This window comes from Tachypleus tridentatus, chromosome 7, assembly GCF_004210375.1.
Source record: "Tachypleus tridentatus isolate NWPU-2018 chromosome 7, ASM421037v1, whole genome shotgun sequence".
In the NCBI taxonomy this organism is placed as follows: Eukaryota; Metazoa; Arthropoda; class Merostomata; order Xiphosura; family Limulidae; genus Tachypleus; species Tachypleus tridentatus.
In genome coordinates, this window is record NC_134831.1 from 37,372,031 (window position 1) to 37,389,363 (window position 17,333).

Below are 17,333 nucleotides of genomic sequence, written 5' to 3' on the forward strand. Positions count from 1 at the left end.
TGCTGATGAGCCCCATCGCTCAGTACCAGTGCCCAATAGGTTGGCTGAAATACGACAGATATAATACTGTTCTCGGGGCTATTTATATTTTCGTGAAAAACGAATGTTATAGTAATGTAATCAACTAGTACATTGTATACATTCGTGTTTGTTTTTTTTTTAATGGTAAATACAACTGATCAGTTTACTTTACAAAACCTTCTCCTACAAGTGCAGTGACAATCTAAACAGATAATTAGTTGAGAGAATGAGCCCGGCATGGCCAAGTGGTTAAGGCACTCGACTCGTAATCTGAGGGTTGCGGGTTCGCATCTCCATCGCACCAAACATGCTTGCCCTTTCAGTCGTGGGGGTGTTATAATGTGACGGTCAATCCCACTATTCGTTGGTAGAAGAGTAGCCCAACAGTTGGCGGTGGGTGGTGATGACTAGCTGCCTTCCCTCTAGTCTTACACTGCTAAATTAGAGACGGCTAGCGCAGATAGCCCTCGAACCTAAAAAAAAAAAAAAAACCTTGAGAGAGCCTGTTACAGTATGTAACAAAAATTTTTACTTTTTCTTGTTCCTGGACAGAAAGTGTTATTTCCCAATTGCTTATGCCTAAAGTAATTGGAAAAGACCTACTTTTCTCTTCAAACTTTGCTTTTGTGATCTGGGTAATGAAATTTTCAAATTTACCCATTTTCCAGAACATTCCAGGCAGATTCAGTGCTGAGTAGCTGATAGAGAATTTTCTAGAATGTTGTAGAACTTAGGAAAATTTTCAAGAACCTTTTAGAATTTTCTAGAACTTTCCATGGTAATATATATATATACAGGGCTCACTACTTACTACTTCAGTTTAGGTCTAACTGCCTAAGTGAACACATAAATCTATCTGATTTTATCAGAGATGGCATCAAGAAGCTGCAAGCATTCTCCAGACGCATTCTACGGTGTATGCGACCAATTTATCAAGACATAAGCAAAAAAGTACTCTAACAATATTTGCTGAAATGTGTGAAGCCTACAAGGGATATTTCGGCAATGCCTATCAAGGATCAAGACAAATCCTGGCCACCTCTTCATTGATAGCTCATCCAGAAACCTCAAAACTGTGCTGCTCCATAACGGGAATAAGTACGTCTCTTCCCCTGGCTCATTCGATGCACCTCAAAGAGGAATACAACAGCGTCAAGACCTTGATAGAAGCCTTGAAGTATGATGAGTATGGCTGGGAGGTTATCGGACACTTTAAAATGGTGGCATTACTGATGGGTCTCAAAGGAAGCTTTACCAAATTTCCCTGTTATTTTTGCCTGTGGCACAGCAGGGACACCGCAGCGCACTACAACAAGAAGCACTGGCCACAACGGACCGAGTTCTCTGTGGGGAGGCACAATGTCAAGTGTGAGCCACTAGTGGACCTCCAGAAGCTGTTGTTCCCACTACTGCACATAAAATTAGGTCTTATGAAACAATTTGTCACAGAACTTCATAAGGAGTCTGCAGTTCAAATATCTTCGAGACTTCTTCTCTAAGCTGTCTGAGGCAAAGGTCAAAGCTAGTGTCTTCGTTGGACCACAAATAAAGAAAATTCTGGAATGCACAGAATACCCCAAAAAGCTAAGTTGGAAGGAAAAAAGCTTGGGGAAGCTTTGTCGCAGTGGTTCGGGGCTTTTTCGACAATCACAAGGCCGAAAATTATGTGGAACTGGTTGAGGCTTTGATGAAGAACTACGGCAAAATGGGCTGCAGGATGTCCCTCAAAGTCCATATCCTTGACGCTCATCTTGATAAATTCAAGGAGAACATGGGAGCGTACTCAGAGGGGCAAGGCGAGAGCTTCCACCAAGATATATTGGACTTTGAACGCCACTACCAAGGAGCGTATAATGAAAAGATGGGAGACTATATCTAGAGCCTGATACGTGAAAGTGATTTACATTACAGTCGCAAATATCGAAAAACTACTCACTTCTAAACATTTTTGTATAACTTTAGTGTAAATACATGTAAATCTTGATTCATATGTTGTTTTATTCAGACCTTATGTAAATGAAAATGTGCAAATTTGCCCGTTTTTACATAGAAAATAAGTTAATTTCTAAATTTCATTATCTAGGTCACAAAAGCAAAGTTTGAAGGAAATAATTGCCATTTTCTGTATTTTTACAACATAAGCAATTAAGAAATAACACAATACTATCCAGGAACAAAATTTGTGTTACAGTGTTATTGAAGAGGTCTTTCACCGTGTCTCGATTTTCTCTCCACGTGCCTCTTACGTAATTACTGTACTGAGACCACAGACTCCCATTGTACTGAGTATAAAATCTATTGACATATATATAAACAGCATGCGATACCTTTATTCGTACGTTGAGCTCGACAATAAACACATCGAACGCGCTGCTTCCAGACTCTCGATCTCAGCGAATTATTTAGAAATACGACGCCAGGTTACAGTAGCGACTAAACACATTAAAATAATACTTATGAAAGAGGTCTTTATATTAAAAGTCACAAGAAACGTACTTCATAAACTTAACAATATACGAGGAAACGTACTTTATTATGTACAAAATTATGCTATGGGTCTCACCACGATATTTTCGGGGTGTGATGGGGGAGGATTTTTTCTGAAATCAATAACAAAATGTAGGCCTAATAAGCTCAGTAGAAGTCCAGTATGAGTTACACAACAACATTGAAAAAACGACAAAACACATTAGCATAGGAAGAGCGCTGTAATATGTAAAGTTATAACGTCACACTTGGAACTCTCCGAAGCACTAGATTTAAATTTCTGTGACCATCAAAATGCAAAACTTCAAAAATGCACGCGTAATTTAATTAATCATTGTCTGATCTATCTCACATTAGGGTTATCTTCTAAACAAACGACAATTTTAATGAATAATTACACTATTACGTGTTATTCTATTTATTAAACACAGATATTTTGAACCAAGTACAGAACCTCTCAATAAAGGATTTTTTCAACTCACAGATTCTAAAAGAAGTTGGACGTAAATTCACAACCTGATCAGAAAATACAGTAAATATGACGTCACTGGTCAGGTAGTTCACACGCAATAGTAAATGCTTGTCTTGATTTCAGTCAGAATTTGGTTGAAATAAACCATCCCATCTACAAAGTAGCTAAACAAAGCAAGTTCGTGGGTTCACAACTGGCTGGTGGTGTCGGAAAGGCCCTCATCCAGTAGAAATATATTGCTAGGAATGATTCTTCGAAGTACTAAAAGTTACGGTGACAAGATCCAGACAACCACTGGCACGTCTTTGTTACGTCACTTCGTCTAATTTTATTTAATAGATGCTTGGTCCACAGACACACTTATTATTACACAGATAGTGGTATTAATACTTATCAAATCTACAACCACAGGTCATCAGCAAGTAACTAAAATCACATGTTCTATTCCATCCTGCAGTAAAATACATTTCTTCACCGAATCTTATACAGCTTAATAAATAGATAACTTATCACTTCAACACTTACTGTTCTGAAGCTAAATCTGCATAAATAAGAACAGTTTCTACAGTGAATCCACCCCTCATGTCTGAACCTGTCTCTAGGACAACACACTATTTCTGTGAGACAGAAACAAGAAAAAAAAAAAAAACACTTTGTATTAAGTGGCCAGAGTGGTACTAAAAGTACATGGGCTGTTAGGTAAACTTCAAAGTTGAAAGGATTTTCATAACCCAAAACATGTTATTGCACGAAGAAAAATCTATAGTTTTTCACAAACTAAACTATATTATATTGTTACTGCAGGTACAGAAATCCACAGTCTGTCGTAACTCAAACTGCGTTGTTACTGCAGCTACCCCAATATTACAGTATCACTGCTTTCTTTCATACTTAACAGCATGCAAGATGTGCTGCAGATAACTCAATATTACAATGTTAGTTTTCTTCCGTACCTAACAGTATACAAACAACAATAATGTGCAACAAAACCTTCGTTTAACGGAAACTAACAGTTTGCTAAACTACCATTTTAAAGAATACTTTTATGTTTCATGCCAACTTAAACAGCGCGTATAAACTGTTTGGGGGATTTCTTTGCCACACAGTGTTTATATATCATTTCACGACAGACACTTAGATCAAGTGAAATATCTTAAAGTCACGTTTCTTGTCGCTTTCCATTAAAAACAACCAATAAATTCATAATTCTTAAAAATTTTGTTTCCAAATCTCATCCATAACTTGAGAGATTTAATATTCATTCATACTGTTTACCGTTCATAAACTTCACATCAAGCATCGCACGTGATCACTTGCTTGTCTAACTACATCCTGCAGTGTGTATGTACGTGTATATATATAAAAAGCAAAACAAAGTATGGACAAAAGATCTTGCTTGTATGCAAATTTGTACTATTTTTAAAATAAACATTTCAACCCTAAAAACACGGTTGTTTTCTATATATACATATTTGACACTTTGTAGATAATATTTCAATAGTTTTGAGGGGTGCCAGTGCAGTATTTTATTTGTATGGTTTCCTGTCAGTGATGACAATGAATCAGTATAATTGTGTTGCTTTAAAACCGAACTCATACGTGCTTTGTTCTTTATCAAAAATGAATAATTAACGTTATCGTTTACTCGAGTACTGCAATTTATATCAAACGTTATCCACTCAGTTCAATGATCCTATAAAACAACAGAGGCGTCGCCAGATAGTTTACTTCATTATACCTACACATATATACTAAAACACGTTAAGTGAACCAGCTCGCATTCACTCAATCTGCGTGTAATTAATATACTATGATCACTTGCTTAGTGAGCAAAAACAAAATGTCTTTATGACCCGATAGTTATTCTCTTTTGACACAAAACAAATACCTGTATACGAAATGAAACACTTCTTTATGACCTAACACAGAGACAACATAACACCTAAAACAAATACTTGTATATGACCAGATAGAGACATCTTTATCACCTCAAACAAATATTGTTTTCTACCTGACACTTTTTTCGATCAGATACAAAAACTTCTATTACTTAATAGTTTATACGACCTGTTGGATACGCTTCTAAATGACCTTATACACACTTTTTTACGGACTGAAACATTACTTTTTGCCCTGGCAGACATTTTTATGATCTGATAAATTTCTCGGACAGATAGTTTTATCACCAGATATAGATTCTTCTTTCTGACCCAATACAGGTACTTACTATGACTCGACATCAACATCAGTAAGGCCAGTTATAAAGACAAAACCAAAATAATGTGATTATTTTTTTACAAATCGAGATAAACCTGTAAAAAGGAGGGGATAAAACAAGTACAAACATTTCATAACTGTTGATAGACCAGTACAGAGGAGATCAAGCATTTCATAACTCTGTAATGACTTTGATCAACTGTTATACATGAGGAGAGAAATAACCTCACGTATATCACAACTGTAGACAGATATTCCGACATATTATTAAAAGAAACAAACTCCAAAGAGCCGTGAACTTACTTCTGGGCTATTACTTCCCACACCATGAGTGAACTTTTCTCAAGAAACAGTAAAATGTGAACTAAATCTACAAATACCAGAAATCGAGTTATTGATTTCCGCTAAACTTGGACTTCTTTTGAAAACATTCGACTTCATTGAAAGAAAGAGAAAGGGAAGTTCACCTATAGAACTTGTTTTTCCTTTCCAACATTCTGTAAACTGTCACATACGAAGAATGAAAAACGAAGTCAATATTGATTGGTTTTTTCTTAGGAGAAGACATCTGGTTCCTAGTGCAAATAACACAATATACATCCTAACCCGCGGGGAAATGCACATGCTACGTTTGTGTGCGGCCGGATAGTAACTACTAATGCTCATAAGTGGAAATTCATTCTTAAGCCATGTTATCATTTAAGACTATGAACATGTTTTTATATATGTTACCTAAGACTAGCTAACATTTGTATATAAAATTGTTTTAATCTGACACAGTAACATGTCACAGTTTATTTTAACTTATACTTTCGTCCATTCTCGTTATTACTAATGTCTTTGAACAAATTTGAAACACAGGAAAATTTCAAACGACTTAGGGACCACCAAAATATTTAACGAAACATTATCTTAAAAAACAAAACAACAACAGTGAAATTACACTAAATTATTTAATATCAACTAAAATATTCTAACAAATCTGAACTAACAGTAAAATCAACCAAATAAAATAATTAGTAAATTAGAAATATTGCAAAGATAAAGACACCTTCAAGTTTAAACATTCTACAGATTTGTTGATTCTTTTTAAATAACTAGTGAGCAGTTTTTATGCAAAAACTACAAGCTGCTCATGAAATAACACAGTTTGAAATATGACTGGAGCTAAGACACCACATGTCACATAACCGAACGTACTACAAGAGCAAGTCAATAGCCTTAAGCTTTAGATATTGTAATGTCAAATGTTACCTAAATGAATACACAATAAGAGCAAGCCAACAGCCTTAAGCTTTGGATATTGTAACGTCAAATGTTGCATAAACGAACACACAACGAGAGCAAGCCAACAGCCTTAAGCTTTGGATCATAACTTCAAATGTTAACTAATTCAACATATTACAAGAGTAAGCCAACAACCTATAAGCTTTTGGGCTACTGTGACCAGGAAGAAACTTTAAGAACTCATATTGTAGTGTTTTTAGTTCTGTTCAATATGGTTTTGCATACAAAATGATGGAGTTTTACCTTGTAGAATTTATAGTGTTTTTATTTACATACTTCAAGGTTGTATCTGAAAATTAAAGGTAGCTGCTTTCCCACAACTGGCTGAAGACAGTGAAGTTGAGACATTGTGGATGTAAGCACACATCTCCCAAGACTTAACCAATTTTCCATAGCTGGTTACTAGTTTGACATCAACATTTGGATTTTGTCTGATTATTCTCAACACATTTGGATGATAACATTACCTGTTATGACTCAATGTTAACAACTAGATGTCATAATGGAAAATATTTTAATTATATTTATAGTGCAGTGTTGCTTTAATATTAAGTTCTGTATTGTTAAATAATGCAGTTTTAATCGCATACTGACAATTAGTGTAACTGATAGTATTAAGAGCTGTTTATTTATAGATGTATCTGGCAGGCGGCAACACTGTCTATGTAAGAATGGCTCCGACTGTTCATCAAAATATTTCAAATATCTCCTCAGTAGGCCATCAGAACTTTACAATATCTGTGTAATGACTGAGTCAAGCTCTGGGAATGTCTGTAGAAAAAGTTTGAATTTCTTCGTCTTTCTTCATCTTTGTTTATTACATAATGACTCAAAAACCAAAACAGTAGCGTTATCACTTCCATGAGGTGATACAGTTTCAAACTAAGTATGCGTTTTTATAAATATTATCAATAACTAGTAATATTAAAAAAATTATAGTATAAACATTGTTATCGTCACTACACTTTTTACAAGCAAGAATTAACATAGCAATATACATATAACTATATAATTACAATTGAATTGAATTTATCCTATTTTTGTCTGTTGACATTCTACTAAACTGTGTGCCTGTACTATTATGTAGGGACGATGCAAATACCAACCCTACTATCTTGTTTACATTGTTTCTGAAAGATTGATATTAGCCATCCGTATGTTTAATTCATTTTTGAAAAGTTTTTTGCTTGTATATTATATTCTCTCCCTCTCTCTTTCTATATATATATATATATGAGAGAGAGAGAGAGAGAAAGACAAAAACATACACACGTAACTGGCAGATTTAAAAAGTGAACGAGCTGCTTGCATAAAATCCTTCTATTTCGCTTCTTCAATGGAACTGAAAAGCCAAATCACTAAAGAAACCAAAGCGCAAAGCTTCATGAGCGAGTCAAGTGTTACAACTGTGCTATCCTTCGGAATGTTCCAGTAGAATAGTTTTACTAACCCTAAACCTACAGCACTAAATAAATTGTTCACCTGAAACCGTGTAAGTCTTCCTTCCAACTTTTCCTTCTGTTATAGACCTAACGCTATTTTCAATACTTCCGAGTTAAACAGTGCTGTCTGGAAGTTGTGTTCTGTAACAGTTATTCTCTATTCTAGTCACAAAGTCCTTTTTCGAGAGAAAAACCATGAGGAAAATGTTATTTTTAATATCGCACCTATCCTTCTATAAATTTGTTTCTACATTATTGAAATTCGGCTGTATTTCTATAAGTGAACGCTTTTGGTCACTCAAAATCAACAATTTATGATATACATTATGGTAGTTAATTTTTAACAATCCCTGATTTTTGTTTGGCCACAGATATAAAAAGTTGACCTCTAAGTTCTTGGACCAACCTTTCCATGGGTTTGTTTGTTTTAATAGTTAGTTAAAAACAAAGCTGCACAATGAACTGTTTGTACTATGCTTACCACGGGTATCTAAACCCGGTTTCTAGCGTTGTAAGTCCGCAGACATACTACTGTACCACTGTGGGGCCCTTTCCATGGGATAATTTTCTAACAGCCGCAGGGTTTTTTCTCTATGCGAAATCACGAGTTCAAGCTCCATCTTGTGTTTATCTCATCAATGTCAAATCTTGATCCAAACAAGTGAACTTCGTCACATGTGTTGCTATGGCACCCTGTCGTAGATTCGTCCAGTGTTCAGTGAAATCAAAATTTATCTTCAGGTGTAGAACACCCAGTTTGGAATTCGAATTGTTTTTTGTTTGCTAAATCTGGATCACTATTGTACCCTCGAGGCGAGTTCACCCACAATATTGAGTTTTCATTTCTTTATAAATAGTACATGACCTGGAAATTAAGTCTTCCCTCATCAAGACAACAGATTCACACAAAAATCCAGCGTCAAAGTGAGAGGGCGCTATTATTCTAATAATCGCTTTTAGGATGGAAATATGTCGAGTTTATGACTATCAATTATAAATGTGTCTCTATTATACCCTAGATTTTACTTCTAGGTTTGTCTTCTAAGTTACCACTAATCTAATAAGATGTTTTGTAGCTTAAATATCTAGAGAGACAAATTTTATTATTGTTCACGGCCCCATGAAATGCCTACCCATAACATCATTATACAGAAACGGCGCGTGCTTTGTTGAAATTCACTCAACGAAATATTTTAAGCGCGAGCCCGACCATTTAACGAACCACAGTATCTTACAACCATTACGACCGAGAAGGCTTATTTTATCTAGTCTGCCATGCTTCATCTGGAAAACACGGTATAATCTAGTCGATTGTTTGTTTTTTGAATTTCGCGCAAAGCTACTCGTTATCAGTTCCTAATTTAATAGTGTAAAACTAGATGGAAGCAGCTAGTCATCACCACCCGCCGCCAACTCTTGGGCTACTCTTTTACCAACGAATAGTGCGATTAACCGCCACATTATAACGCTCCCACGGCTGAAAGGGTCACCCCACTAAATAATTGAAAAGATACAGCTTAGCAATGTTTATAATTCACTCCTCATGATAGAATTTGTTTGTTTTTTTTCTGGGCGAAAGACAGCATACCAACACACTTTATTCATGAATCGTTTAAACGAGCACGTGCGGCAACAGGAAGGTTAACTACATGGCAGAACCAACCGTTATTAAAACTGCATGTAATGATACCCTGAAAATACAAAGTAGTGGTTACATTTCTGAAAGAACGCAAGGTTTTTTATATTTTGTTATTCAATGTAATATATTTAGAAACTGGCAACATATGGCCATCTTGTACTTCTAATACTTTAATATAATATGGCCATCTTGTACTTCTAATACTTTAATATAATATGGCCATCTTGTGCTTCTAATACTTTAATATAATATGGCCATCTTGTGCTTCTAATACTTTAATATAATGTCCATCTTGTGCTTCTAATACTTTAATATAATATGTCCATCTTGTACTTCTAATACTTTAATATAATACGGTCATCTTGTGCTTCTAACTACACTTAAGTATTTTCTTCCACAGAACTTTGACCACACATCAGTCAGAACCTCTTAATGAAAGAGGTCTTTTGTTTACTCAATTAACTTTCAATGTAACATTTTGACATTTATGTGTCTCTGTGTCACATTTCAAGAATTGTGTGTCTTTATGTTATATCATAAAATTTATAGGACTGTGCGTGTCACATTTTCAGACTTGTGGGTTTCTTGTGTGCTACATCTTGAAACTTGCCTGGGTTTACATGTTATCGATCAGCATTCTGCCATATTTAATATTTTACTTCGATTTTCTGGAATATAAATAAGAGAAAGCCCAAATAATTTTCTCCTGAGGGCAATGCTGAGACTGGAACTGAGCTTATAAAAAAAAAAAACAACTTGGTGTAGGTGGGTTCTTATTTGAAACTGGAGCATTGCCAAACAGGAAAATAAAATTTTAAAAAAGTTGTTTTATTTTATCAGCGTTGGAACGTTTGACATACGCCAGCCAGATGGGAGCATTTCTAGAAGAGCTTCTGTTAACGTTCGTGTAACGTCGGTATACAAGGAGATTTCATTTCTCGTGTTCCAAAAATATCAAAAGACACCGTGCAGACAGACAACCCCGTTCCTCTACTGCACGAAATGACGAAAAATCTAAACAATATAAACCTCTATGCCTGAGTCGTGATGTACGCCTTCTACCTATCGTAGCTAGCTTACCATAGTTGGTTTTCATGTGTGTTGATTAATAGATACTAACATACACAGTCAAACATCAGTCATAACCTAGATATCAAATAATTACTTTATTGTCCCGGTGCAACATACCGTTTCCTGATAAAACGAATTTTGGGTGGAAATAAACATCATGTAATACATGTATCCATGACCTTGGAAATATCCCCAGGACCCGCTGACCTTTCGGCAGTAGTAAAGCCTGGGGATAATTGACTGTAAGGGGGGCATATACCAATCTTTCCCAGAGCCTGTGAAAGTTCTTGGCAGTCTCGTCTGTATAAAATATTTATGTTACAGCTGAAATATCAATAAAATTTAACATCATTATATTTAGGCCTCAAAATCACCGACGTGTTTTTTACCATTCACTGTCGGTGGTGTCCACATTATTGGATAATAAGTAATCTTACGTTACCAGTCAGTGTAAAGAACTGACAAAAGAGAACAGATAAAATCACTTATTTTCCATATAAAACATGTAAAAATGTTCTGCTGTAATAACTAGGATTTATTGACAATATTTTTATTGTACGACTCATATTATTAAGGATCTAATAACCAAAATACTCGTGGAACAAGAAGCAATATTGAAACTGTATAGAAACCAATAACGTACACAGGTCAATACAAAAAAGTTTTGTGTAAAATTCATCTTTTAACACGGACATCATCTGACTAATTAGTTTGCCCTTCTGAACTACAGATTACATACATGTGGTGCCTCTCATCATGATCTGATACAAAAAAAACCCAAACTCAACAAGTTTAACATACAAACATAAGATGTATAATACTGAGATCAAAGTTACTCTCACATGCTGAATCCAGTAATGCAACTACAAATTATAGTAATCACAGTCAATATTTTTTGAAACAACTCTAACTGCCCTGTATTTTCAACTGGTTTTTAAGCAGTTTTGTTCAATACATTTTGTAAAACAAATATAAAAGAATTAACTAATCCTTCCAGTAAGGAATTCAATATTCCATTTTCTTTTATATCAAACCTAAGTGTGAAATAACACCTCAATTCTGACTTTTTTTTTAAACCAAAAATCTACCTATTCAACCATTAGAAACCAGAACTATTATTATTACCTAATTCAGCTAGAAACCTGATTAATGTGCTAAAGATTGCAACAGATAATTTGTCTCTTGCTGTTCTGATTTGATTGAAATACAAACTTAAACATTATTGGATAAACAGTTGAGTATTAGAAGTACTATTACACTTGTGGATTGTCTGATCTTGCACACAAAAATTAAATTTACTTTTGTTGAACAGTTATAAGGATTTTGGTGATCTATTTTGTTTTGATATTTTTTAGTCAAAAAAATTGTTAACACTGACATCAAAAAATAAGAAAATTGCTAATACTAAATGCAGTGGAAAATATAGAGAACAGTTACACTGCACAAATATAGAAGAAAATATAGAGAACAGTTACACTGCACAAATATAGTGGAATATATAGAGAACAGTTACACTGCACAAATATAGTGGAATATATAGAGAACAGTTACACTGCACAAATATAGTGGAATATATAGAGAACAGTTACACTGCACAAATATAGTGGAAAATATAGAGAACAGTTACACTGCACAAATATAGAAGAAAATATAGAGAACAGTTACACTGCACAAATATAGTGGAATATATAGAGAACAGTTACACAGCACAAATATAGTGGAATATATAGAGAACAGTTACACTGTACAAATATAGTGGAATATATAGAGAACAGTTACACTGCACAAATATAGTAGAAAATATAGAGAACAGTTACACTGCACAAATATAGTAGAAAATATAGAGAACAGTTACACTGCACAAATATAGTAGAAAATAGAGAACATTTACACTGTCTAAATACAATGGAAGATACAGAAAACAGTTACACTAACTGAATACAGTACAAAATACAGAGAACAGTTACAATCACCAAATACAGATAACAGTTACACTGACCAAATACAGTGGAAAATATATAGAGAACACTAACAGTCAACAAATACAATGGAAAGTACAGAGTCAACTAACATTGAATAAAATAGCAATACAAACTAGTCCATTAATAGTCAATACAGTAGAAAATAGAGTAAACTAACACTGAGTACAATACAACTAGTACATTAACAGTCAATACAGTAGAAAATAGAGTAAACTAACACTGAGTACAATACAACTAGTACATTAACAGTCAATACAGTAGAAAATACAAAGTCTATTAACAGAGTTCAACAGCTAATACCAACTGGTCCATTAACAGGCAATACGGTAGAAAATACAGAGACCAATAATACTGAATACAACATAAAATACAGAGACCACTAATAATAAATACAATAAAAATACACAGACCTTTAATCTGAAGCAATTACACAGGAGAAAATACAGTTGTCTTAATGAAATTAATTTGTCTTATAGTAAAAACATTATAGTTTGAACTTACACAAGCACAGACTCATTATCCTTTATTTAACAAGTCTATTACATGTTTACATGCCTAACTCATAATATAACTTTATTTTTAAAACTATCCACTTGGCACAGTATCATACATTCAAATAATAAGTTTGCAGTAAGATCTAACATAATGAGCTGCTATCTAATTAGAGTTCTTGCAGCAACAAAAGACTTTTATAAAGGAGCACATAATCCAAGTTAAGTACAAACCATATATATGAAAGACTCAATCTTTATACCAAAAGACAGATACCAGTATTAACAGTGAAAAGTGTAATAAAAGCAACAACCTAATGTATGATTTATTGACAATCAGGGCCTACAAACCAGTATAAACTGTATAATTAAACAAATTTTGATTTCTCAGAAATACTTGATTCCAAGATAAATACATTTTGTTATGTAAGCTAGACCTTAAGGTTTAGTTTAGAATAATAACCAAAAAAAGATTCACAGAATTTATTAGTTTATTAGCTAAGTGTCCTCATAATGGTTTTATCCATAATTCTGAAAAGTTTTCTCAAGTCAGAACAATTTTTATTATTTTTACAAGTAAGTTCATGTACTAAACAGCAGTTTTAAAATATCATTTTAAATTTTAAAATTCATTAATTGTCCAGAATGTTCAAAAACATAACTTACAACAAAATAAATATGGAGTATAATCAATCACTGAATATGTAACTTGTCACAGAGTTATACTGGTTCAGCAGAATTCCTCTCCTCATCAGTAACCATACACAAATAAACAAAAACTTGTCAGGAATTTTGGTTGAAATAAACCTAACTGTGGGCAGGGGGACACTAAAAATTTCCTTTCTTTTTGTCCCACTCATGATTTGAATGCCCTGGTGAGCTTAGTGTTAAAAAACAACATGAAAAAAATTTAAATTTAGAAAGAAAATATAAAAGGATAAAAATAAATAAAATTAACAGCAGTGATGAAATTATGATTAATTTATGTATGGTGTTTTGTAATGTCTTACATAATGATCATATATTTTTATAAGAATTTCAAGAATACACATCAGTAATGCTAATAATATATTCATGTGAATTTTTCACTTGATGAAAAATAGAATTCCTCCAAACTAGTACAACTCAGTAAAAAGTGGTGAATTAAAAGATAGATTAGGTTTCATATAATATTTTTTTTTGTATTTTACACAACTTGTTGGCTGAAGAATTCACAAAAATGAACTAGTTATATATGAGTGTTGCCTGTTTTTGTAATTCTTAAACAAATATACGATCAATATATAATACATGTGTTACACAACATTTTTCCACAGACTAAGTTAAGAGATCTGACATGTGACACTTGTTTCCCTACTGTTCTCTACTAGAGGGATCTACTCATTTCATCATGTTGGATAATTTTATGATCTTTGCTTCTTCAGACTCTCAGTTTAATAAAACATTGGGTGAAAACACTATTTTCTATACAGAATACCTAAGAAACCAGACAACAAGCAATGAGATTAATAACAGTACTTTTTTATCAATATTTTTGTATTGCCTGTAAACAACAAAGACAAACACTTTTTAATAAACACTATTTTCATAGGTAAATCCTGGGTTAAATAACTATGCACATATTTTTACATCAACCAAATCAAGGATTTTAAATCCCTGGTTTCAGAAACAAGATCTATGCTCCATGATGACAAAAACATATAAGACATAGAAGTTATGTATGTTACAACAAAGATCTTGAAGATACATGCTGAGATTTCATGTATGATACTTAATTTGTTCTAGTTTATCAAACATAGTGTTTAATGAAAAAAAAAAGTTATATTTTATTCAATATATTAATATTTTAAATTTCTCTTAAGCTTTTTATACTTAAAAGTTGTAATGGATTTTAGTGATGTTTGTAAAACAATCTGTGTACAAAACCAAATTTCATTCAAACACCCCTTGTTTGTGTTGGTATGTATAAGTAGCATCTTTATGTTACACTGGTGAACATCATGTAACAACAGCAAACACTCAAGTTACTTAACTTGTGGTTTTGCTGAAAACTTACTTCAAATAATGCCCATACTTTTACCTAGCCGAGAAAAGTAAGCTGTAAACAGTTAGATTTTTTTTCTTTAATGCAGAACATATTGAGTCAGCTTGATAAAAATATTTAAAACCCAGACAATGTGCCTCTGACTGGTCAATTTGAAAAGTATTATGAAAGGTTGGGAAAGCAAAGTTCATTGTAAACAGCAAGTTAAGTTTTTAAATATGACCTTTATTTGCTCCTTAGCAAATTACTTCCAGTGGAATGATCAATGTGTAGAATATTTTATCTGAAAATGTGACTTGTGATACGTTCTTTATAATATTAGTTGAATATATATATACACACACACACATACATCCATGAATGTGAAGAACTACATTGTATGATTATTTCAGTTGACCAGAAGAACCAAATGATCTTTTTTATTATTACATCCCAGTCTTATTTAAAGTTCCACTGAAAACCTAAAATCTCTTATACATTACAGGATCGTTTTTACTTCAATAAATATAACAATGGCCTGTTACTAATATCAGAACATGTTTTTCTAGTTCTATGAAGTTTCTTTAACCAATCCAAAAACTTAACTAGCCTTTGAGGTCACATTGAAAGGCCTAATTATTAGTACATTCACATCACTGAATAGAAACGTTAGGAACTATTAATCATTAAATTGGTACTATTTCAGTTTCTCGGTATTCACGTGACATAAATATTGTGTATTTTACATTACAATGTCAAAGAAAAAAACTGCACTAAGAAGACAAGTGGTATGCGTTGTCTCGGTAATATAAGGTGATCCGAAACTTCAAATCATCCACTAGAAAACTTGTGAATCTTACTTTACCTTCTAATCATGTTCATTCCTCTTACCGAATTTACAGTGTAAACAAACTGCTTTACATTCACAAAATGCTTTTAAATAATATTAATTAACAAAATGTTAAATAAAAAAAGAAAATAATTATACTTACTACAGTATAATTTATTTATTCGTAACTATTGAACATACAATTTTCCCAGTTATCTAGATTTATAGTAATTAAATTTTAGTCACAAAGAAGTAATGTAACATCATCATAAACCTACTTTCCTTTCTTTCTCTCCAAAAGGTACAGCATGCCACGGCATGTCCTTAAAATATTCCTCGAACTTCTCTTCATCTTCATCCGAACTAACGAAAACTATTGAAAAACTTCCTTTCTTAATGCTACTATTAAAATTGTTATAAAAATTGATTAGGTCAGGTGTAAAGGCTCTGCAGGGTGGACACCAGTGAGCTGAAAAGTACAAGCCAATAACTTTTCCCGGCCCACACATATCCTCAGTTTTTATTCGCTCATTTTCACAATTACTACATAGTTCTTCACCAAGTAGATTTGTGATGAAACTGATTTGACTCATGATGAATTCACCTTGACCTATGTGATCAACATGTGTGAAAAAAAACAACTTCAGAACAAGATGAGTTACATTTACTAAATTAACTGTTACTCAGCACAACTCTCACTACCCTCAAGTACTTATGAAACTAACTGCCGACAGAGGAGCATTCAGACGATCAAGTCAATATTTTAAATTATTTCACATGCTCTTCACTAGAGGACGCTTTATTCTTAGTTGATATTATTTTTTCATTAGTTGGTTCTTTTAAGTTATCTATGCTTTTCGAAAGAAATAGAAAAACGTCATTTCTATATAAGAATAACAATAGCTCGAATGAAATCATACTCAAAGTTTAAATTCATAAACCTTACGCATCACAAACGAGTTTTGTAAATGAAAAACATTGTCAAAATAAAAAATGATCACATTCTAGCAATAAAGCTAAAAACAACTACAAGCCCGACGAAGCTATAACGACAAATCGCTGGTTGACATTGAAGGGTTTTCTTATTACCAGTATCTAATCGGAAATACCTTAGGTATGGAAATAAAGATATGGCCAAAAAAGGTTTGAGCGTGTGACTTACAGGAATGAAATCATAATTGGCGCTCAAACTAGTAGCTACTCTTATAAATTACTTATAAGAATTTTACAGCAAATATTCGTTCATTAGTTTGCCAAGTCGCTTTTTTTGGTCAACTTGGGGCATGATGGTAGGTAAACCAAAATATACGACTTATTGAACCAATAAATTTGACATGGTTAAATTGCATTTAGCCGAGCACTGAAGCCATTG

The 17,333-nt window shown here is 33.3% G+C and overlaps 1 protein-coding gene across 2 annotated transcripts in view; it reads right to left on the reverse strand.

The window, feature by feature from the left end:
* Positions 1-16,747, reverse strand: part of LOC143255451 (nucleoredoxin-like) — a 40,617-nt gene extending 23,870 nt beyond the window's left edge. Inside the window, exon 1 of one of the 2 annotated variants that reach the window (XR_013030658.1) lies at positions 16,240-16,704. Coding sequence is in view for 1 of the 2 variants with exons in the window: in XM_076511147.1 (XP_076367262.1) it covers positions 16,240-16,554 (315 nt within the window). In the remaining variant the exon portion in view is untranslated. Of the gene's footprint in view, positions 1-16,239 lie in introns of both variants that reach the window. The other variant, XM_076511147.1, reaches the window with a different exon arrangement.
* Between the last annotated feature and the right edge of the window lie 586 nt (positions 16,748-17,333).